The sequence below is a fragment of the Strix uralensis genome, chromosome 4 (assembly GCF_047716275.1).
Source record: "Strix uralensis isolate ZFMK-TIS-50842 chromosome 4, bStrUra1, whole genome shotgun sequence".
NCBI classification, from domain to species: Eukaryota; Metazoa; Chordata; class Aves; order Strigiformes; family Strigidae; genus Strix; species Strix uralensis.
In genome coordinates this window covers 43174891-43200515 of record NC_133975.1, presented here as the reverse complement: position 1 = coordinate 43200515, position 25625 = coordinate 43174891, and the positions used below count along the sequence as shown (strand labels likewise).

Genomic DNA, 25625 nt, shown 5'->3' with positions numbered 1-25625 from the left:
ATCTGTGACAAGATTTGGTCTGAGATGGTCTTTCTCTAGAAGCGAACCTCCACGCGAAAGTTTGCATCCGCAGGCCATCAAGAAAAAACCTCTTAAATTTAGTCTCTGAATTCTGAAAATTAGTTTAGGCTTACTTCCTGGAAAGATATTAATCTTATGCTCCATTCCTCTGTAGGTGGCATACCTTCTGGGGCATACAACACTACCCCAGGTAAGGTACAGACACTGGGAAAGGAAGTTAAGTTCCTAATATACCTAATAATCCATACAGAGAACTAAACAGTAACAGCACTTTTGCTTGATTTTACTAGCATACAGAGCCTTAGCCTCCAGAGAAAAGGTTTCTGAGAGTACCTTTACTTCTGCAGTTAACCATACTGCAGGTAGAGTGTGGGTGCTCCTAATTTTTAGAGGAAGTGTTACAGCTGCTCAGTGAAAAAAATGAAAGAAAGAGTGCAGTACAACAATGGCTCTATACTGGTAACATATTAGCACTGTCCACAGTATTCTAGGGGCACTCAGGAGACACAGTGAGATTTGGAGGGCTGTGTATGGAGATGACTAGTCCCACTGCAGCAGTTTTGAAGCTTGTCCAAAACAGCAGAGGAGACTGAGTTATGAATGAAATTAGCATCAAACGCAATTAAGACAGCATGGGCTTATGCTGCATCACCTTAGTATTTTATGTGAGTCAGCACTAGTGATAAACCTCACTGACCAGCCTCTACAGTAACTTTGTAGACTCACAAGACTTTGACCTTCCTCATGCTCCTCAAGACACATTTAGGAGAACAGCCCATGTTGGTCCCATGCCGGACTTAGCCACTAGCACTTGTTATTGTATAGTCTTCTCATGTAGAAACACACATCAACTTCTGCTCTGGATCATTCATTTTAGATTCAAAGGGGCTCATCAGTGCACCAAATAAGTTTTGTACCTTAATCAAGGGACTGAATTTGCCTCTCTTGCATCTCACCAGTGAGATGCAATCAAGGTTAAAGAAAATAATGAATTCAAAAGAAGTCACTGATACAGGAAAAAAACACTAGAATTATAGCATTAAAAAACCCCAAACTCCAAACCTACAGCAATGCAGAATTCTGTGTAGCTGGGACAGCAGTCCAAAGAAACTGGGCATGCTCTTGCAGTATATGTCCACCCACTATACATAAGATGCATGAAAGCACTTAATATGGGTGCTTAAGGAGGGTGGGGCAGGAACATTTCTCTAGTTTTAAATCACAAAATACAATGTGAATATGTAAGCAGGTAATCACTTCAGAAAACCCAAACACTCTTTTAAGACAAATGGAGAGAAAGGCAAAGAACAAACAGAAGTACAAGATCCCACAGTAGGCTAATGAAAAGACAGAAACAAACTTCGAACTATATTTAGTACATAGATTACCTCTCAAATTAAACTTTTGTTAACTAAGTAAATGGATTACTTCCAAGGGTGCCTTAGATTATTCATTTGACACTTTAAGAAGAGTTTGTTCTGAATCTACTTTATGGATATATTTTGGTTTTGTTGTATTATGAACCTATTTTTGAAAAGTGATGTTTGAAAAAAAGTGTATTGAATAAATGAAGCTCATGCCAGGAATTTCTAACTTTAATATGCACCTACAGAATGTATGGAAAGAGTGGCTTCATACATATTCTGTGTAAGCATTGTTAAAAAGTGAATTCTGGAGAAGTTCCTATAACAAAAAGCAAGTAACTATAAACATGCTAGTGCTTGATGTCTCAAACTCAGATGTAACCTTACGTCATCTTGTTTTTAAAACATTGTTAGTTCACAGGCACTGAAGCTGCACCCCCAACACTGAAATAAAAAACAGATTTTGCATATTCTGGAGGAAGAGATGGAAGGACACTAACTGTGGAACAGAATTAAATGTAAAAAATATATATATATAACCCACCTACAAGTAAAGTCTTCCTGCAGGGATAAAAGTAACATATCCCACAGCCAACTTCCATAAGTATTTAAGATTATTTTTCAAACCAACCTTCTCTCCACGAAGTTTAGCTCTAATCTGTTGACGTTCATTAAAGTTTTGTAGCCGGATCTGTCTTAATCTTGCCAAATATTCCTAATGCAAAGAAAGGAAATAAATTTCACTTATACTGAAACTGTCTCCAGTATGGTTAGCTTAAAATACATAAGATTCCACAAAAACATAAGATGGGTGAAAAAAAAAAAAAGAAAAATCCCACACTATTACTATCACCGTATTAGCATTTACTAAACTCCAGAAGAACTCTCATCTAATGAAAATAAAGAAAACTGGAACTATTATTTTCCAGTATTAAGCTATCATTACATTTTACATCATTGAAGGCTAGGAATAGTTATATTTATCACAACAGGATAAATATACAGAGTTGTATCTATATGTTTGCACGTTCAAGAACCTGAGACAGACTGATACAGACAACTATTACTTTGATTATTTAAAAGGAAAAAAAACCAGCAAACACACCCAAACTATAAAACTTTATACAGTAAATTATTTCCTAGGAATTTATAAAGTCCTTTTGTTACACAGATGAACCATGCAGGGAAATGAGACACAGTCAAAGTCAAAATAGTGCTACTTGTGTGATGAGCGAAGTGGCAAACATGCGGCAAGCATACCTCTTCCTCCTTGTTTCTGGATTTCCTTCCTCTTGCAGGAATGGGCCTGCCTCCATAGATATCTGCCACGTTTTGCAGTGTACCCTGTTTGCCATTTAATGGTATCAAATTTAAGGTGGCTGGGGCAGTAAAATTATCTGCTTTATCCAATAACTGTTCACTTAGAAGAAACCAAATCCATCAATGATCTGCAGTTGTTCTGAAGTTAACCGATAACCCCTTTCCACTTACACAAAACATGACAGTAGTAACCAAAAATCCTGAGTAGCCAAAGAGAGAGACTAGAACTTTAAGAATATAGTTGACTATATTCTCTGCAATTCCGATCTTCTCTTCCTATGTTAGAAAGCCTAAATTCTGATGCAAACGAGTTTTGCTATATCTGGATTATATACAAATTATGGCACAGAGTTGGCATTTCTGCCATTGTTGAGCCAAGCGTGATATAAAAATGGCATCTTTATAGTTCCTAGATTAAGCTTTTTCCACAATGACAAATTGTAAAAAAAAAATACAAGTAGCAAACTTAAAAACCTAACAAAATACTTAAATATACATACTGCATCTAACAAGCTCTGTTAAATGCTTAATACACACGCATTCACAGTGTATGGTCTTGGTTAGTGTGATGAACTCAAGTGTCCTAACTGTCACTAAAAGGATTCAACCTTTAAGGAAGTCCAATACAAAACAGTACAAGAATCATTTAACTCCAAGTTTCCTGCCTGGATTAAATACAAAACATTTAAATTACTTTGTTCATGATATACCACAAGCTTCTACTGAACAGGTTAAAAATATCTTGATTTGTTAACTTAATATTCAATAAATACCGTAAGCATACATGGGATAGTTACATGGACCTTCTGCCTTATAAAATACCAGGGCTTTAGCTTTCTCAAGCTTGAGTGTAAAGAACCATCAGCAAGTTAAGGTCTCAACAGGGAGGACTGAATCCAAATATTCTGGCTAAATTCTGATTTTTTGCTCAATCTGAGAGAGTAAGTCAAGTAAACAGCACATTTCCACACTTCTGTGGTTGAGTGACTGAGGGAATCAGAGAACATGTTAAAAGGAACCATCTTGTGGTTAAGAAGTAACATACATTCATAAGGACTCCATGAATTCTGGTTTCAGCTTGAGCATAAAAGTCACACAAAACAGAAAGGAATTATTTCCCATATTCACCTTTTCAGAAAATATTTTATTTTTAACTTTTTTATGCATGTTCCTGACCTTTACAAAAGCTAAGTGGCACTATTCAAATCATCTCACTGTTCTTCATTCTAGCATTCAAGTTAGTTTAGGTATTTTCAGCAAACTGATGGAGATTTATATCACTGCTCTTCACAAGAAAAAAAAACGGAAACAAGATTTCTGAGAACTGATTTTCTTTCTGTAAATTGTTAACTTTTATTTGTCTGCCTACATTAAATTTTCAAAGACCAGGACTCAATGTTTTTCAATGCCACACAGCAACAGTGAAGTAGCAAGTTAGGTCAGCAGTTGTCTTAAGAAATGACTGGAAGTATCATCAATTCAACTACTAAATCAAACTTTAGACAGTCACTTGAAAATTATAATTGACAGCAACTGTATTTAACAGAAGCTGGGTAAATTACTACAAGTCATTTGACTTACAAGTCTTTATATGACAAAGAGCTGCATATTAGTTGATTCCTATTGATTTCTCCTCTCAGATCATCATGGTCTGGACAATAGTCTGATCCCTATACAAGAACTACTGCCGGCTAGTCAAATTACCTTTCTGCACTAATATGAGAAAGCTGCTGAGAACTTCTGCTATTAATAGCAAATGATAATACATGACTTTGGAACCCTGGCTTCGAATTACAAGTCCTAATAATCTGGAAGTTACTTTTACAACTGTTCAGTAACCTCCCTGGTTTATTATGGCAGCCAGTTAAGAATAAAACATTTGAGCTCAGCTGAATACATTAGAGAAACCTGAGAAACATTACCCTAATTACTTGTGTGGCTTGCATTAATTTATCTCATGCTTTTATATTAATGCCAACAAAGTCAAAACCAAAACGGAAGCAGGTAATACTAAGGACTTGTCTAAGAAGAGGCAGTCTTAACAAGAACTGTTCATTTTTTCAAAAGTATTTATTGGTCTTGGAGGTTTTAAAAAACAGAACCATAGTTTTGAAGTGGAAGACTCATACTTTAAAACATATATACTAATCTAAGGATACTTCACCATCAAAGCATCTAAGAATTGCTTACTGTAAGTGAAATAATCCCTGAAACAAAGATCTGGTTGTAAATCATGATTTGATATTCAGATGTAAGATGCTTCTGCAGTTGGTCTCATCTCACTGCAATGCCAGCACAGTCAGTTTAATTTCACCAGCTGATAGTTCTATTGTGACTTGGTTGAATAGCGCGGAGAAGCAGTCAAAGAGCAAAACTCTCCACATGATAAAAACACAGTTCAACCACACAAAGTCCTAGTGCAAATGAGTGATTTCCAAGGTATCTTTAGTGCAAAACAAACTTCCTAAAGGAATATTAAATTTAGAACTGCAAGAATAAAGAACAAAGAACATTCTGTGACACTGTCCACTAGTTAATCTCTAGAGCAAAAACGTCAGCCTTGACAAAGGTGGATGTCTTTATAATACCTTCTTTGTATGCAGAATGTGTTTTTGTAAAACATACAGCTAATGATCAGATACAGTAGTATCAGTTTAATCAAACTTCATTTTAGGTTCAAGCTACTAAATAATACCTAAAGTTTAATTTTAACCAAAACTTTAAAGCTATGAACAGAAAAGTTCTAAAATCCATAATATCAAGTTAGACACATGCAAAAAGAGATTTTTCCTTTGTTAATACATTTACAGTCATGAGAAATGCATTTCACAATTTTGTTACATTTTAATAAAATCAATAACAAAATGCAAAAAACCTACCTCCAATTCTTTTTTAAAAAAAACCCACCTAAGGAAAATATTTAGCCAGCATTTCATTGTTGTGATGCTACTTCAAAGATTCATAAAGCATGCTGAAACAGTAATATATATACGAAGACCAGATTCCATACCATATGTCCCTCAGCTCGAGCTTTGTTTTCCATGGCTTCTCTCTTTCGTTGCCAGAATTCTTCAACTTGCTTTGCTCTATCTGCAGCTATCCATCCTTTTTGCCTGAATAATTGCAACACATAGCAAGATGAAAGTATCTGAAACACGACACTCAACCCCCCCTCCTCACATTTAACTAGAACACATGCAAAAAAATGTAACTTTCTATGAGCAAGGCATCTGCAAAAAATGCCTTTCATCAGCCGAAATACAAGTCAGACTTCCACAAAATGGAGGGAAATAGGCTCAACTAAGTTAAAAGAACAACTGAAAAAACAAACCACCATGTTGTCCTTCCAGATCCTGGTCATCAAAACAAAAATGAATGTCAAAACACAAACTTAGTGCGATTATTTCTGAAAATGTCTCAGCTTGTTTTATTAATGATGTTTGTGAAAAAGACAACACCTTCAAGATTTCCCTTTAGAGATGAGCAAGAACTCATCACACGTGCCAGTCAGTAAGGTTAATACTGCAGCAGTCTTTCAAGACTGACCTAGGATTGGAGTATGGGCTTCTACTACAGTGCTAGTATTCTCAGAGTGTTCTGGCAACTCCTTTTGGGGGATGTGGTGGAATGTTTGTATTTAAAGGGACTGTGAAGGAACTTTCCTACCTTAGAATTAGCCAGAACAAGATGGGGTTTTTTTTCACATGTTCCACCCCAGGTCAGGGACCTCCTTGGGTACACAAGAAGGCTATGTTCAAGTTACTGTAACTGAGCATCTGGCAAATCTCCTAGCACATACATATGATGATTCTGTAGAGGAACCAGTTTCTGACAAATTGGTTAGAAGTGGACTCAGAGGAAGCTTTCTATTAAAAAAATCCAAAATTCTAACAAATGGTAGAATGATGAGGCAATCCCCTTTCCAAGGTTCCCCTGGCCTTGTTTGACTGAGGAGTACTGCGGGTCCAGCAACAGGCAGGAAGAAACTGGAATAAGCTGATCGCAACAACCCATCAGGCTGAGACAGTTAAAGAAAGAATCATTTTGCAATATAGGAGCTATCGCTAGTAATTCATAAATGAATTAGCATGGTAATTCAACATCCTTGCATCTTGTTTTCTCTCTCCTCTCACACCACCCCCACCCCAAGCAACAAGGAAATTAAATATTTCCATATTCTACAATTCATTACAAGGAAGACAGAGGTAAAACTACTTTGACACAACGAAACAAATGCTGTAGCTGTTCTGAAAAGGCAAGAGGATCCCTGTAGGTGTTACTGGTAAAAAAACCAAACACTTGATAATTTTTGTACACACGTATTTTTTGACTCACTACAAGATTTTTAGCGTAACTGTTCATTACATATGAATTCAATTAGTAGATAGTGAAATCTGTTCAAACCTGTGTCATATAGCTAAAGTTTAACTTACGGTGTTGAAGGAGAGGTGCTTCCCAAACAAAAGAAAAAAAACATCACCAACCTATTTGTCTGAAGCCAAATTCACAGGAAAACTTATTTCAACTAAATTTTATGAAAATGGTTTTCCCTACTCTAAAGCAGCGTGAATCATTTTGCTAAAGCATTTCAACTAGATTTCTTATGGGCTGCATTGCTGTCCAAGAGACGACTTTTAAAGATTGTTGATGTTAACTATAATTAGCTTTACAATAGTTGTGGTAATCAGAAACACTGCATCTTAAGGATTTCTCAACTTCTTTAATACATACTCTTGATTACCTATCTTTAAGAAAATTGCCATTTTTAACATTCTTAGTTTGGAGCTAAACATCCTGAACACTTACCTTTATATTTTACCTCCAGCTGAAAGAATAAAGTGCCAGAGAAATACTGCTAGACTAGCTATGATAGTAAAATTGCTGCTAAATAATAAAGTACAAATACTTACCACATTATAAATGCTAAGAAACAGCACCTCAATTTAAGACTAAAGTTAATCCAGTTTATAAATAAAAAAACCCAAACCAACCCTCTACCTATTTCGAAACTTCTGCACAGTATTTTCACTGAGTGCTTCCACGTTCATGTATTTGAAAAACACTGAATCATTTTCTCTTCATGATCTCCACGTTATTCATGATTTGCAGCCATCTACTATAGTTCCTCTCAAGTTTACCCCGGTGCAGCCAAGTATCATTTAATATCGTTAAACGTACAAGGCAGTGTTTCCTGATCTAGACAAGGTTTGGGGATTGTGTCACTTAGTGCAAAGCATTGAGAACAGAGGAGGATGGAAATACACATCTACATCATCTGGGAAAATGCTGGGAAAACACACCTTCCACTACTGGGTTGTACTAGGAGGAATTTTAATCAGTTCACAACAGCCCACTTTACTATAAAGAAAATAAAATATACCTTGTAGCTTGCAAAACTGTAACATCAGTGTTAAACCTGTTACATTATTGCTGCAAATTTTAAAATAGAAAAAATTTACAAAGGCCAAATATATTATATTAAAACATAAAACTGAATAAAATTAATTTAGAACAACAGATGTTTTCTTTGGCCACTTCCTTTTCCTCATATTAACTCCATTTATTTCTTCATTATATCATTGGATCTGCAGAAGTTTAAATAATGCATGAGAAAAGTTAGTTAATTCTCATGTACTAAACTTCTAGAAAAGAAGGTATTTTCCCATTTACTCCTCACAAGTGCAGATACTAACAGATCTGAAGAAGAGCAAAGAAATTTCGAAGAAGCTACCTGAAAGAGTGAAATAATTAAAAAAACCCCCAAATCAATACCTGTTTAAAAATCCTTTTATATATAAAATACTCAGTTTATGGTAATTGAAAAGAATACACATCACTGAATTAGAAGCTGCACACCATACACCTGACATTCACATCTTGAAGAAAGCTCCCAGAAGTTTTCCACTGATCAATAAACAAGAACTAACAATTCCAGGAGCATTCTAGACACTCCTATGCTAGGGCGTCCAACAATTAGCTGTAGAGAAGGCACTCAGAATGAGATGACAGGAGAAGGAAGCATCTTGGCAGGTAACACAAAGTGGAACCATGAAAAAAGCAAAGGAGGAGGCTTATAATATTATCTGCAACTGCATTAAGCCAATAGTTTTGGCTGAAATCTAGTTTAGTTACAGTTGTGAGTAATCCATTTTTTCTACTATTGGGGAAGCCAAGGTTTCCATTGGTTCTAAAAGAATTGTGGTCTGTGAGGGACCAACAGACAAACAGACGGCACAATACCAATGGATAAAGTGATTTTGAGACATGTCCAACTACTAAATGAAACAAGACACAGAACAAGAATCTAACATGTAGGGACAGATTTATGGATTATTGTAGTCCAACCTGTTTGCATTGGCTTGTTTAGACACCTCCTTCAATCTTTTCATTTTTTTCCTAACTGCACCAGCATCAGGTAAATGGTGATGACCTGTAGGCCCCTTAGGAACTCCTGGACGTATTCCAGGTGGAATTCCTCTGTAGATAAACATGTACAGTAACTTTCATTACTTTCATCTAAAGCAGACCACATGCAACTTCTAACAGAAGGTAGCCATACCTTTCAACTACTTCTCGGCCTTGTACTTTCGCCCTCAATTTGGCTTCTCTCTCTTCAGCTACTCTAACGGTTTCCTTTTGCTGTTGCATCTGGTCAAAAATAGCATGATAGTGTTCATACTGTCCTCTGGAAGATACAGGAAAAGGACCAACACCACCTCCACCGCCATAATATGGTGCCTGGAAATCAGAAGGGGTAGGGTGGAAATCTCAAATGCTGGTTTTAACAAGCCCTTTCAATTTTCACCTTTTCAGCAGAATAAAAGCATTAATATGTCCTGCAACAATTCTGAATTGGTCCTATTTTTATTCCTGGCATGGCCCTATTTTAACAAACTACAAGATAGATAAATTAAAAACTTTTTTTTTCTGTTAGTACTCCAGAGTAATACAGCACTTTACCTCCCTCCAATAGTAGTCTAGTTATACACGAGACATCTGTCACACATTTTGGAAGTTACTGGTAACAAATCCATTGAAGTATAATTGGAGATGGACATTCCACATGGCAAAAACCAAAGTTTTAGCACAAGCTAGAAGCGATACAGTACTAACTGAAGTAGTAATGAGTGACTTGTAGCCAAACACACATTTTTCCATGAAGCTGGAAACGGTTAAGCACACCTCTAAGGTTGCTGAATGGCATTAAATGCAGATTTATCTGAGAATTGCCATTGTGACCAACCTGTAATTTGGTTTCATCATCTTAATGGAGATGCTTCCCTACTAAAGGTCAGATCAGAGGAACATCTACTAAAAGCTACTGCTTTATGCAAATTATCTCTGTCATTCTTAAAGAATTAGAATTCCTACAGAACCTTCATGTGAAAATAATAAAAAAAATGTTGCAAGCAGCTGTGTACAGTAGTAGCCAAGGATGGATGCAGAAAATGTGAAACTGGCAAAATAAGGTTAAGGTTGTCAGCACATGCATAGAAATGTTCCCTTTATACCTTGGGGAAGCAGTCAAATAGCCCATAGTAGTGGATCTATGGAACTGATTTTAACAATAGTGTCAATGTTCCTTCCAGAGTGGTCTTAAGAATGTATTTAAAATTCAAATAGGTGAGTGCAGATGTGACAGGTTTAAGATTGCCTACTTAGAAGTTCTTGAACAGATTATATTTGACAATGGAATTCAGCTCACATTCTGAGTTTCAGTTGCTCAACACCCATCAGTAGCTTTCCATAATCCATATGATAGAATACTAACTGAAAGATTTATCCAGACATTCAAATAAATATGTACGCATGCTGTTCATCTGAATAAAACCAACTTACTATACAAGACTATAGCTTCTACAAATAGAGGGAAAAGTCTTGCTTTAGACACTATTCAAGGTTTCAGCTATCATATTAGAGCTCAGTTTTCAAAAGAGTTATCTAAAGAAACAGTATGATCAATCTCTAGGCAAATGCTATGAGGTAGGTGCTCATCAACAATCTGCAGAACAGTTACAGCGCCTGCTAGAACCACAAACCCGAAGTGAAGTCCTTGCCACCTCTTTCCTTGCTGTACCTCAGAAACAGGTGCCAACAACCAACCCAAAAAGACAACAGAAAGAGAAAATCATGCAGTGTATGACCCTGCTATGCCTTCATAAGAGACTATGTGGCTTGCATTATTGGAAAGCTTGAACAATGCTATTCGAGTTGCTGCATACTGTTTTCATGTTGAAGAAAGGAAAAGGATAATTAAGTCAAGAATACTATTAACACTACATGGAAACCTGGAGTGATGATAACCTAGAAGCCTGCAGTAAGATTTGTACTAAACTCCAATTTGGAGAAGACATTTCAACGAATTTTAAAGCACGTCTGCCATGACATTCTACACCAGTGACACAGTGAAAATATACACAGCCACTGACCCTCAGTTTCCCTAGATGACTGAGAACACCGACAGCGATGCAGCTGTAGCTATAACATAACACTTCATACATTTGCAATATACATTGTCTAAGGACCTTGCAATAAAACTCTTGAAGTTCATCAGGAACATTTGTAGCTCTCATCCAAACATGACTACACTGATATCTTGTGTTGTGTGGAAGCTTGTATTGGTGCCTGCCAGTTTCATCTTGAGATAGAGAAAGACGGCATAGGAACCAAATGATATTTTTTGATTTTTCCATTAAATCTAATCAGCACCTTGTAGTTTTTTCCATTAAATGTATCAGCACCTTAAGTTTGCTTTTATATTTAAGCTTTACTTACATGATGTGTGGCACACATCCAAAGATGATGTCTATTTTGAAGCAGTATATTTAATAAGCAGCTACTGAAACCCGGTCAAGTGCTTGCGTATTCCTCATTCTTGTACAAGGAACAGAAGATAAACCCTCTATTCATTTTGACTTTACTGCTCGGTCAGAGCTTGTTTACAAAAACCCTACTAAACATGTTTAGGCCAAGTATTTTTGTAAGACTCACTACCACCACCACAAATAGCTGTGTTTTAATCCATTTTCTATTGTCAGATAGATTTACACCACAGCAATACTTAAATTCCTGCCCTGGCTCTGTCTGATGAAAGTACCTAGACCTTCATACTTAACTAATTTCATGAGACTATCTCCTAGAAGACTTATATTTCCATGAAACTATGACCCACACAAACAGGCAAACAGTTATAGGAATCAGATTATGTAATTAAATTCTGCAAGAAGTGAATGGATATAGGAAGTTCACTGCTTTCAGAAAAAAATAATTAGATTTACTCAGGATTTTTTACCCCCGTCCTGAACAACTTATGAGCATATATAAGCATTTATGTTGCTAAAGAACAAAGAATGCTCAGAAGCAGGTATAATATTAATAATACTGGGGAAGAGGGCCATTATCATAATGTGGGAGCCTGGAAAAAGATTTCAGCAAAAGAATTCAACAACAAACTTGAATGTGAAAGAAGCTGTTCATGCATAGATTCAGCACAGGAAAAGTAGCAAAAGCAGGAGTGGAAAAAAAGAAAGTGGTGCATGAAAAGCATTACTGGCAGAAAGAGTAGAGATTCTGAAATTTACTAAGTATTAAAAATGAAAATTGCACATGATCTCCAAAAAGCCAGGGAAGAGAGTCTTATACAGTTTCTCTTAAATTATCCATAGATTAAAAATGGGCAGTCCCAAGAGTTGACCTCCAAGAACAGATCTTTCTGAAAAGAGAAGACCATGCCAGATAATCAAAGGTGGGAGGAACAGACTACACCACATTTCTGCATCTGCTGCCAACCTTAACATCACCACTTCCACCTGAACCAAGCACATTCCTCCATCCTTGTTCCCTGGCTCTGTTTATTCGTTCCATCTGAAGGAGAAAATACAGGAAGATGTAATTCAAGGAATCACTAAGTGAAAATTGAACTTCACTATTAACACATTTTAAACATATTTTACCCGTTCTTTTTCCAATCTTCTCATTTCATCTGCCTTCAGCAAACTGATCTGCAATGTGTAAGGATTAAACATGTTTAGTAACTGAGAAATCAAACTACTCCATGTTCTTATGCAACATATAACACACCCCAAGGTATTTCATTAAAATTACTATGGGTGGAAAAAAGAAAGTCTCAAGAATATTGTCTACCTGATCTCTCGTGCGTTTTTCTTTTTCAGGCAATTCCAACCTTTTCTTTTTTGAAGGTTCCTGAAAAGTAAGCATATAATTTGGTATTTATTACTGAGCCATTATTCTGTCAAGTCTCTGTCAAGATAGGTTAGTGCTCCAATTGCTGGTGTACGTCCATAAAGATTTAAAAAAAGTAAATTTTAAAGAAATCACTCTTACATAACGTTTGGAAAAAAGATAAGGAGGAAAGGTTTGAAGGTTTTATTTTGTCATTCTTGCTCTGGACTTAGCTTTTGCTTAGTTTGAAAATTAACAGATGATTTCATGATACCTCAAACATTTTCCTCCTTTCTCCTGGATTCGTTTTCTTCATTGGAGTTGGAAAGGCCTGGATAAAAGGTGAAACTTTCAATTAGATAGCACAATGCCAGAATAAGATAAAAAAATCCTAATTGAAAAAAAAATAATCTTAAACTCACAATTTAGTATGTGCAAAATGGCTTTTAAATAATTAACTACTCAGCAAGTTTTAAATGAAGAGCACTGCTAGGATCTAAGGGTACATGCTACTGTACTTGTTCATCCTCTACTAAAGGCTGTCTTGAAAGCTGAAGGCAGTTATTTTTAAATCTGTTCTGTCTTTATTTTTCTTCTCTGCATTACAGTCTTTTTCTGTTATGAGTCTTTGAGGGTTCCTAGATACTAAGATTCTCTTTTATCTGGAGAACAGATTTATTAGGTTATCATTAGGCTCTTTCACTTGGGTAACTCTAACCAAGGTTGTTCTTACCTGTGGAAAAGGAGAACACAGCCACTACTGAATAACTGGTAAAGAAGCAGCTATACGTAACAAACCATGCTGCTTACTATAATCTCAAAAAAGTGATGGCTACTTTTAAAGCTTTTTTTTTTTTCCTGAACGTACTAGAACACAGAGAGCTTCATAATTATTTTCTTTTGACAACCTAAAATCCTATCAAATGAGTACTTTAAAAATCAAGTATTTCAGAAAATGGAAGTCTTTAGAGACTTAAGTCTAATATAGTTCAACTACAGTGAGTTAACATAATATCATTAAACAAAGGAGATGATTGTTACATGCTCCTCTGAAAAGCCAGTTGAGAGCTGCAAGCTCAACTACCCTGGAACAACAGCAAAGAGAAGAAAATTTATATTACTCTGGAGTCATTGTTTCTATTCTACTTTTTATCCCTTGTCACGAGGTACAACCCACACAAAGAATATGCCTTAAAATTGCAGCGTTACTGACTCCTTACATGCAGGAAGAGGATACTTCCTCAGTCTCTACCCTGCCGCTCTGAGTTTCTACGCAAGCTGGATCAGCGTTGGCTAGTGAAACTGACTGTAAAGAATAGCAGACTGGTGGGTGGTTGCGCAACCAAGCCTTAAAACATAAAAACCTCATGGTCTCATAAGGACACACAAGTCATCTGGCCATTCCCTTCTCGCTCTCTTTTTCACACTGTGTATCACAAGCCAAAAAGGCTTCTGTGATCAATGAGCTTTTCTCTAAACCTCCAATAACTTTTGAACCTCAAGGATAATTCATATCTCAAGGATAATTTTATATCCACCTATCAAGTTTGACAGATGGATAAAGATCGCAGTATTACGCTCCCCAAACTGCCATGGGGAGGAGAAAAACCCAAAACCCACAAAAAAGCCACCACCACAACAAAAATATTACTTATTCAGAAGAAAATTTGTATTAGTTCTCTTGTTGAAGTGGGAGCTTCGTGGTTGCTAGTTGTTTGGCACATGCATATACCTCAAAACTAGCTGTATCATAAACATCTCCTGGCCATGCAGTAATTAAAGGAATAAAGAGAGAGGAGAAAAAAAAAGTTTTATGTAATAAGAAGTACAGAGAAGATGATTGGAAGAAAAATCAAAAGTACTGTATGAAGGTATACAGAAGACTATTTCTCATTAGCTCATGGAATTAAGTCTGGGAAACTCCTCTTCCAATTACACAATTTCTCTGGCTGACAACTCTTCAGAAAGTTACTAAAAAAGTTTTCTAATTTTTGAAAAATTTGAGATTATTTTTGAACAAGGAAGAAAGATGCAAAGATTCTTATCCAGTGTCAATGATTTTGGTATACCTGACAGACTTCCAATATTTTTAAGAGTGGTCAACACCAACAAAGGAACTGAAAACATACAAAGCACATCTAATTCAGCAGTGGCATTAAAAACCAAACCTAAGGTAGCAGTCTCCAAAAATCATTATATTAAAACCAACTGAACAACAACAACAACAAAAAAATCAATAATGAAGCAAGCCAAGCATTTAAACTACTACTATTTTCTCTGCAGATGCATGTGTTCACACAGAAGACACTTTGAAAAGGAATGCACAGTATTTTCACAGCATGTAAATAAGGCATGATAAAAACAGTTCAATTTAAGTAACTTAGCTTCTTACCTGCCTAGATTTAGCCAATGGCTTCTTCTCATTAGGCTTTTTAGGTGCATCACAAGACTTCCTGATCACTAAAGGCACTCCATATTTTGCAGCAGGTTTGGTAATTTTCTGAGCTGGTGCAACTGAAGTCAGTATTTGTTCCTGAGCTGGTCTTTTAGCTAAAAAGAAAAAAAAACAAACCTGTTTTACAGCTATGGCCAGTGTACCATATTTCCCTTTTCCAAGGTATTGGAACAGCAAAGCTGAAGGAAAATGGGTGAACTGCTAACATTTCATTCACATGAACTGATGCGCAAGTGCAGTATACCCAGTCATCCAAAACAGCTCATCTAAATTTCATGCTTGATAAGATATAGCAGAACACAATCCCTGAGCTTTTCACTCTCAACATTTCAAACTGGAGAACTGAAGCTTATTTCAGCTACCATGCTTTACCATTCAGTTGTCATGGACACAGGGAAAAGTCTTCCTAAAGGAATGGAGAGACAGGACTCCCTTCACTAACAACACTGGACTGCAACCTGCAACACTAATGTTGGCAGATAAGCAGCTCTGGAAGAGCTTCAATGGCCTTCAGGGATACTGTTTTCACTGTAGAGTTCCTGAAAATATGCCAGTATTGTGGATTTGATTCTCTGTTAGCAGAGTTGTCTTACTACAGAATAGCAGGACAGCAGTGGAACACACAACACAATCAGAAGACCCCTAAGCACTTGCCAGAGCTTCAAGTAACTACAAGGAAATAAAGAAAGGGGAAGAAAATCTAGGAGAAAAAGGTAAACAAATGCAGGAAAAGAAAGTAAGGTAAGAACATCTTGACAAAATGAACCACGATCTAATTTGCTACCAGTAGTAGAAATTCTACTGCTTTAGGCTGAAGTCGGGAATTAATCCTGGAATCTCTAATGAAACCTCCCCACATTTTTTCAAGAAATGGTATTTCTCATTACGCATTTGTCATTAGGAAGGGGGAAAACAAAAATCATACAACAACAACATATAAATTATTTCCAGTATTTGTAGTTTTCACTGTCTCCTTAAATTTTGGAAGCATAGCATACTGCAAAAGGAAAATGTACACCTAAAATACTACAGGACCGTAGTTTGTATTTGCACCATTTGTAGCCTACTTATATCCAGCTCCCCAGGGGAGGGGGGAGAAGTTGCTACTCTCTTTTTTGTTGAAACTTCTAGGATCAGGTATAAGAACACTCCAAAACCAGTAAGAGAACAAAGCTACATACACTATCTTGCCAGAGCTGAAAGCAAAAGCACATAACACACTTACCTGGTGCAGCATGTGGTCCAAACTTCTGGAAGATTTTGTGATTGAATTCTTCTGCAATAAGCTAAACAAAAAGTTGAGCAGTTAGCCAACAGTATTTATGACTGAAGCCAGAAAAAAACCCTTTTCAGAGAAGTGTGCTACTCCCAGTAAACATCTAACTAATAGTATTTACTGTAACTTAAATGTAACATGAAGAATATTTGAACATTAATAAGCCATCATCTCAAATACTGTATGTAGTTCTGAACCTAATACCTCAAAAACCATGTAGTAGAACTGAAAAAGGTTCAAAGAAGAGCAGCAAGGATAATTAAAAGTGTTGAACGACTAAGCTTGCTCTTTAGCCTATAAAAAGATGACAGATGTAACGTGACAGGTGTGATTTTGCAGAGAAACACCCAAGGGCAGCAAATAATAATACCAATATAAGTGGGGTACAACTGAATATAAGGAGGAAGGTTTAGAATAAACAAAGTTGATGCTTTCTGCAAGTAGCAGACCTGCGAAATTTCTTAATGATCATAACAATTTACACAGGTTCAAGGAGAAATCAGATAAGCTCACAGACAAGAAAACTATTGAGGATGACTAAATACCAATGACGATGCTTCCTGAGCTGATGCAGTTGAGACAACAAAAGATGAAGGCTGGGAGTATCATAAGGTAATGTCACGTAGGCTTGCCTTGTTCCTCTGTGTCTCAGCAGGCACCGTTTACAGTCAGTGTTCACTGCTCACAGCACATGGAGCGAGACAGACTTTTAGCTGAGCCAGCACCATGCCCTCATTTTCTAACATCCTGCTCTCAAACTTCTTGCAGAATCTGAGTGCCACCACTGGTGCTACCAATACAGAATATTCAAAGGATGGGAACTGCAAAGGTGTTTTTTACAAGAGTAGTGCTACTTGCAGACAGATAATGGTCATACTACAAGACCACCTTTCTAGAGACAGAGCATGCCAGGAATGTGTTATTTAATGTTCTGACAACAACTGACAGCAGTAACTGAAGGTTAACCTAAACCACAAGGTTTTAAGGAACAGTCTTTATAGAATCTTGAACTATCCTGATTATTTTGATTTGCTTAGAGGCTACCACTCAGTTGCAATAGATGCTGAGAAGTTAAAACTGAAAAAAGCCCCAAGAACCAAAGTGCAGGATTTAGGACTCCACGCATGATGGCAGAGAATCTTTTTAACCTGTACAGTCTGTCATCAAAAGATTCTGTAAACAAGAAGTCACACATGAGAGCAGTCTCCCCTACTAATGGTATTTCAGTGATCTTGAAGCTTTTATTTGGGTAGTAAGCTGTAACAACTGAAGCGTAATGTTTCCATGATAACAGCTACTGACAGAAAAGAAACATAACTTTTCAGTACCTTTCAAAAAGCCCTTCTTTTTTTTTTTTTAAAAAGATGCTAATTTAGATCCATTCTTTTCTGTAACTTAGTAACTAGGAAAATTAAGAAAGAATTTATATAAAACTGGATGCCTGATTTCCTGTCACTTAAGAGCAAGATATCAGCAATAGTTGCAACATGCTGAAGATGTCAACTATGGAAGATCTCTTAGGCCTAGACTAAGAAAAGCAGAGGACACCACCATTAGCCATGAAACAAAGAAAATAGGCATTACAGCTGTGCCACAGAATGACCACCTCTGGCTGAATACAAAATGTACTAGTGATTGGTACATTTAGTAAAAGGTGCTTTCCGGGTGTGGGAGTTTGTTGGTGTTTTTAAGATTAGGTAGTATCTCTAAGTCAAACATGTTAGTCATTCAGCTGGAAAAATTGTGTTTCTTAACAGCTCATAGTAAAATTCTTTTTTCTTCAACTGAAAGTGTCTTTACAAAAGCTCTAGGAATACCTTACTCCAATTTGCCATGTTGTATATTAACATTAGAATAAAGAAAAAGAAAAGTCCTACAACGTTTTTAGCAAAATTAAAATTAAAACTAAGTCCATACCTGGGGTGTGAGAAATTTTTCAACCCGTTTGGCTATAAAGTTTTTCTCCAATATGGAGTTTACTGATGGTCTATTCCTAGGATTCCTTTTAAATAACTGTGACAGCAGATTACGTAGGTCATAAGAGTAATGCATAGAAACAGGAGGAAAAGGCCCAGAGATTATCTTCAGTACCAAGTTCTTCATGTTACCAGCTTCAAACTGCATCACACAAGAAAGAGAACAGTTACTGCATATTACTTACTGTCTGTTCACATGCAAGGCTGCATATAAAGATGAAGAAAACAAACAACACACATTCCCTTGCCTCAACATACCAAAAGAAATTTTCAAGACCATCAAGAGTTTACATCAGCAGTTTAAAACAATCTGCTGCCAAGTATTATAAATACATCATCATACAGATATTCCACACTATTGATATAAATTCTGCTACAAATAATTATTTCCCTCCAGATCTAGATTGACAATAATATATCATTAAGGATAAAAGAATTATATAATTATCTGCTTGACCTCCTGTCCCACCTTCAACTGTCACATGCCTTCTGCCCTTTTTAGTGGAGCCACATTTCAAATGAAGGAATGTAAAGCATTCATACTCATTTAGTGTAAAATCCAAAGGAATGCTTAGACTTCAGCTTAAGCTCAGGAAACAGAACACCCATTTCAATTCCTTTGTACAATAAAAAGAAAACAGTACATATCACTCAGCTCACAGAAAACAACCTATTGCCATCAACTCTCAGATAGGCAACATGGTTATCATTGTTGCCACAGAAAAGACCAAGCAATAAGAAATTACAAAAACTTGAAATGAAATTAAATCCTTATCCCTCGACATTTCCCCCCCTGATTTTCATGTTGTTATAATCTTTTTTCTTTTAATAAAAATAGACATTTTAAAAAAACCCCACAAAAACCCCAAAACAAGACAGAAAATAAGTGTTTTTTCTTCCCTTCCTAACTGGAAAATGGATGATAAAGATATATTCTTCAAAACAACACACACATATAAAAAAAAGAAGGCAATGCTTTTACCATGGGAGCTTCTTCTGTTCTAAACAGAAATGCATTAATCCATCTGCACAGAAGCTGGCAGTCCAAATTCAGACTTTCAAGGAAAATGTCAGGTTTTTGAAAGAAAAGAACACTATTCACAGTATCATTTGTTACAACACCAAACAATTTTTTCAGCTAACACGGTTCCTTTAAAACCTACATTGAAAACAAAATATGCAGTGCTAAGATTTCTACAGAGATTGGCATGAACAAAAACAGATGGAAAATGTTGGTCAGTATAGAAAGAGGAGTTGAAGGTAATTTTAAACAGTCACCATGAAAGCCTTTCAATGACCTGAAATACATTTGTGTAACATAAGGAAAAATTCCTGATTGAAATCACTATTCTTTTAAAGACACAAGAAGTTTCTACTCACCGCATGTTTAAGTGTGCACATTTCATAGAGAACACAACCAAGGGCCCAGATATCACTAAATCAAAGAGAACATAGCTTAAGAATTAGTTCTAGGTGTAACATTGCAAAGTAACTTGTATCTATGAAGTTTATCTTTGAAAAGGAAAAGGTTGTATTTTGAGTATGTACAAGCTCCCTTGTATGTACATCTTCCACCCCGCAAACCACAAAAGGCCAAACAAAAAGAGACAACAACCAAAAATAAGGCCAATCTGAAAACCAGATGAGGTTATATTGGCTCCAGATTTTATTTAGACCTTTTCATCTGAACCACCCCCAATCACAGAAATCCAACAAAATATGGACAAAGCCTTTTTTCCTTTAAATATACACATATGCCTGAAGTCTCTGAATTAAACCAACAAAAACCCAAACAAAACTCACCACTTAATTCAGCAAATACAATTCTCAAAGTCAGTTTACTCTGTTTAACATCAACTTACCTTACCCTCGCTCATTAAGGACTACAGAATTTGGTTAGAACACCACTGGATAATAAATCCCATGTAGAAGAAATTAAGGGACAAGGAACTGTAATAATTGTTATCTTTTAAGAAACCAATTGAAATTAGTGTAAGGCACTCAGCGCAATGGATGCAGCAGCTTAGTGCATTGTAAGACTAACTTGATAATGACCATTTTAGTTACATTAGGGATGCTGTTACCAGATACAGCCTACTGCCACAACAGCAAATGTATAAGCAAAGTATCTGCATGACTTTGTTATCTGAAGCAAGCTGAGCCACCTATCTATGCATAGTGTGATTTCATCCTTAACACACTTTCACATTTATACTGCATAAATTATGGCAGTACAAGTAGTCTGCAGATAGGTAAAAGCAGAGCCATAATTAAGAACACTGCTAGATCTAGAACTCAGAGCATTAAGCTAAGTCATCTCTGCATCCCATTGCTTTGTACTGCACAGACCTAATAAGGTGTCACTTTTACAGTGAGATTCAGTTATCTTCTTGTGTAAGAGATGAACTAACAGCTGTTCACCATCATATGAACAGCTTTAGATCTCTAAAAACTCACTTTCTTCTCCTTACCAAAAATGTTTAATAAAGTGCTTATTAGTACCTTTTATTGTTGTAAGGTTTGTTCTGACATATTTCAGGTGATAAATAGTATGGCGTTCCTATGCAAGTGCGAGCCAGCTCTGCAGTACTAAGAAAAAAAATAAGAATTAATGTTAACTAGTTAACCTGCATGAAGTGCACAGATTGTGTTTTCCTAGATCAAAGCGATTTAGATTAAGTCAGAGAAAACAGCAACAAAATGGAGTTACCTGTTAAGAACTCTGGCGATTCCAAAATCTCCCAGCTGTATTGTTCCATCTTTGGTTAAAAATATATTCTTGATATAGAAATTTTAAGAAGTCTGTTAATTAAAACATTCATACAATTGCACACTTTTTGTTCTCAACATGTTATGGGAAGAGTAAAGTTTGCTACCATTCAATCACTCCAAAGTCACTAGCAGTAGTGTTATTGACTGCAACACACCAGACTTATTCCAGTCCTACTGCACCAAAATTAAAGAAAACACTATTACACATCTTAAAACATAATGTTTTCTGTCCCCACACATAAATATATAAGTAACACTCAAGTAGCTCCACCAAGTAGCCTCATCTGTTTCTACAAATATCATATAAAGCTCTTCCTGACAATTCTGAAGGCAAAAAAGTGTTTCCAGTATTGGAAGTGTTTACATAAAAAGATTTTTTTCTACAATTTGCCAGCTTACACTAGTAAGATATGAATGTAATAATCTTGGAAGTAAAGTCGGTTAAAAAATAGTTACTTACATACCTGTGACTTTATGTCCCGATGCAAGATTTTTCTATCATGTATATGTTTTAGTGCTAAACAGATTTGTACAAACCAATCCAGAATCTATGCATAAAAGAAAATGCAACATCAGCATCATTATTTATCTAAAAGCTTCCCCAGTTACATAACTGAAGATATTATCAAATCAGTTTTATAACTCAAGATTTTATCCTCTTCCCACAAACCTGTCTTCATTTATACCACAGTATAATAAAAACCATAACAGTACTGTCGCTATAATGCTAACTTTTTCATGAAATGTGCATATTACCCAAAGTAGATATTAATCTTGAGATTACTAGTTCTATTACATATTATAAACCTAACAAAAGTATGCAAGATTAATTTGATTGGCTAAAACATTTAAGACACGGAACTTGCATCTTAAAGATTATACTTTTGCTGTAACCAATACAAGTCTTCTGGCAGTCTATCAACCAAGGGTCCTAGAAAGCCATAGTAATGTTTACAGAAACACTTATTTTATCACACAGTAATTTTATGTATTTTATCTTGAAAAGAAAAATAGTAAAAAGCAGATTTCTATGAGAAAAGGAACAAAACCAAATAACTAGATAATTATAAACAAGCCAACAACCCCCTTTTTTTTTTGGTAAATTTGTAAAAATCACAACAGAAAAAGTGACTAAGAACTTTTCCATGTGAATAGTGGTTTCACATTCCCAACTTAGAAGTACTACATGTCAAAATTACAATATAATACAAGGTGCAATTTCCACTCTTCCACTTTAAGTTCTTCTTGCAAAAGTGAGCCCAAATTAGAAAAATGAAAAGTTTTACAAATTATATCCAAAAGGTAATCATGATTACCCTATTCTAAATACCATCAATAGAACTAATATACTACTAAGCCTTTCCAACCATAGGTAAATTGAGATCCTACCGGATGGAGACACAAAAGCACAGAAACAATTTATAAAGAAGGAAACATATGTCAGTTCTAATAAAAAAATTGAATCCTACATGATCTATCTTCACTTAATCAAATCTGTACATAAAATCCTCCCATTCATTCCAAATTCTCCCACAGTATAAATGAGTTTATAACCAATATTGTGGAAAAAGAAAATCTGCTGGTATACTTCCAATACATTATTTTTCTAATGGAAAAATAAACTTTTGAATGATGTTCACTTCATATTGCCATATTTCATACTCTTATATTTACAATGTTTGCTATTTTATGCTTCTGATAAATGAGAATCAGTATTTCAAAACAAAATCCTGTGCCATTATACCTTAAAAAAACCAAAGGTTTAAAAATATTCATGTTGTCCTTCAGTATTTTTCATTTCTCAGATTTGGTTTACTTTGCAAGACATCATTTTTTTTAAAATCATCTTACACATACAGACAAAATCCCAGGATTTCCAGCTATGTTTTCCTTTTTTTTTTTTTTTTAAGGCTACAACTGTGGCTGATAATGAGAATCACAATTTGAGAACCTCGTTTTAGATTAAGCAACGATATCCACCAAACTGAAGCAAAATAATTTAAAACTCATGAAAAAGTATCATGCAACAAAACACTATAGCAGCAGTTTGCTGTTACCTGGTCTTCGGAGAATAAGATTCCTTTCTGGGCATTTATTTTTTTAAATAGGTCTCCTCCTTCACAGTAATCCATCACTATGTAGAGACAGCCATTTTCTGTAAAATAAAACACAAAAGTATTTCAAAAAGAAGAAAAGATCCATCTTTAACATAACTTTCTGAATACCTTCACTGCTTCACAGAAAAAACAAAAAAATTAACCTTTTCACATGCAGCTTCAGATATAATTTATTAGACCTTTTTTCAAACTTCAAGCAAAAATGCTTTTATTACTTTAAAGTTCACGACATAAGTTTCCCATTTCTGGTAGCATCAGACTACTCTGATACGGAGAGAAAGAAATCACATCTACTGAATCAACGCCCCAAAATGGGGTTTAAAACCACTATGAAATTAGAGGTGTCACTTCATGAATGCAATATAAAATCATTCTTCAACCTGCTTTCAAACATTCTAGAGATCCCCTAGCATAAAAATAGAAATCTTAAGTTCCAATTTAGGTAGTTGCCTCTATTTGCCTAATTCTTTCTTGGAGTTTTTACCTGGACTCACACTAAGTGCAAGAATGTGACAATGATCAGCTCTCATACCAGACATACAGTTCATTTCAGTGACTGAAGAACAGCAATAAAACTTCCAGCAGACAATGACTGAAGGAAACAATTGTTTTCTCCTTTTTAATGACATTTGAGACTTAGAAAAATCCTACACAAGTTTCCACTAGGAAGTATGAGCAAATATAATACCTTTCATACAAAGTTACAGTTTTGTTCCCAAATGCAGTATTTTCCAGTTACTGATGAAAAAAGAGATTACACAGAAGCAAACTGCAAGTTACCAAAACCACAAGAACTACACTACTCACATATTAGCCACGATTTTGAGAAGAGCTGAATACATGCATAAAATCAGTCACATGCTGCTCAAAATACTCTTATTTTATTAATTAGTCATAGCACTTAAACTCTAAAGAGAGCCAAAATTCATTAAATCATCTAAGTCACTTAGATTTCACTCCCACAGAATGATTCTGAAATCTGTCTTTCAAAACATCACAATGAGGATTTTTTTGGTGCTTAACAGCTGTTTGTATCATGGTTAATATTTATAATTAGTATTATTTTAAAAGAGGATCCTAAGAGTCTGGATTTCTTGCAGACCTGTTGCTGAAATAGTTCTCTTTTACAAACCAATTCAGTATGTTCAAAGTCACTGTGCTTTAGCAATAAAGATGCAACATGAAGTCTTGTTAACTACAGATTACAGGATCTACCTTGTAAGAAGAAAGAAAAAAAGCAGCCTTTATTACAGGGAAGACAGAAACATGGATTTATAAACCAGAAGACTATGGCTATGCAATGGCACGAAGTTCTAATTTAATGAATAGAAAAAATAAAAGCCCCCAATGAAAAGATAGATGAAGGTCAGCAGAAAGGCAGGAAAGGAGAAAGTAGCAGTGTCCCTAAACAGTATCTCAAATCATATATAGGTTTTTAAATAGTATTTTAAGCTATGGAACACTCTTATCTGTTCTGCTCATTTCCCGAAACATTCAATGTGAAAACAATGTGGAAATGTATTTCTCCTTCCTTCATAGCTTGATGAAATAAACAGTCCCATCTATTTTTCCAGCTCTGAAAGCAATGATAGGATTGCAATGACTGTAGACTGCATTCTAAAACGACAGATTTTAAGATAAAATTGCGCTTGCTAGGTTATCAATACCCAAATTTAGACTGTACTCATATTTAACACATACAAGCATTCAAGTTGTTAGGGTATACACAAGCATTCAAGGATACTTACACTCTGGAGAAACAAGAGAACGTAACCCTTTCATTTAAATATCAACCAAAAATCATGTATGTAAGGAAGAGACATGAACATTTCAGTTTAATTGCTGCACTTTTAAAAATTGTTATTTTTATATGTACAGGGGAATTGTGAAAAAAATACAACCAAAAAGAACTGAAGTAATAAAAGTATGAGAAAGACTGATTAAAGAGAGAAAACCCACTGACTTTTAAACTGACTGCAGTAAGTAGGGCACAGACAGTCACCTACTACCATTACTTCAGGTTCTAGTGCATTAATTAAACTTACCTTCAAATGACTCCCTATACAGGACAATATTCGGATGTTTCATGTTAGCCAACACAGCAACTTCTCTCCTTGATTCTTCTCTCTCCTTATTTGACAT

The 25625-nt window shown here is 35.6% G+C and overlaps 1 protein-coding gene across 21 annotated transcripts in view; it reads right to left on the bottom strand.

Moving 5' to 3' along the window:
* Positions 1-25625, bottom strand: part of NEK1 (NIMA related kinase 1) — a 47205-nt gene that overhangs the window by 18014 nt on the left and 3566 nt on the right. For 8 of the 21 annotated variants that reach the window (XR_012628712.1, XM_074866478.1, XM_074866480.1 and 5 more), the window contains 18 exons: positions 25529-25625; positions 23424-23521; positions 21831-21914; positions 21305-21372; positions 21097-21183; positions 19975-20029; positions 18536-18736; positions 16568-16628; positions 15280-15437; positions 13162-13218; positions 12849-12908; positions 12659-12706; positions 12495-12569; positions 9265-9443; positions 9051-9182; positions 5716-5818; positions 2646-2729; positions 2017-2100 (listed from right to left, as the gene is read on the bottom strand). Coding sequence is in view for 19 of the 21 variants with exons in the window: in XM_074866478.1 (XP_074722579.1) it covers positions 2017-2100; positions 2646-2729; positions 5716-5818; positions 9051-9182; positions 9265-9443; positions 12495-12569; positions 12659-12706; positions 12849-12908; positions 13162-13218; positions 15280-15437; positions 16568-16628; positions 18536-18736; positions 19975-20029; positions 21097-21183; positions 21305-21372; positions 21831-21914; positions 23424-23521; positions 25529-25625 (1731 nt within the window). In the remaining 2 variants the exon portion in view is untranslated. Of the gene's footprint in view, positions 1-2016; positions 2101-2645; positions 2730-5715; positions 5819-9050; positions 9183-9264; positions 9444-12494; positions 12570-12658; positions 12707-12848; positions 12909-13161; positions 13219-15279; positions 15438-16567; positions 16629-18535; positions 18737-19576; positions 19714-19974; positions 20030-21096; positions 21184-21304; positions 21397-21830; positions 21917-23423; positions 23522-25528 lie in introns of those variants that run through there. The other 13 variants (XM_074866483.1, XM_074866484.1, XM_074866486.1 and 10 more) reach the window with 9 other exon arrangements.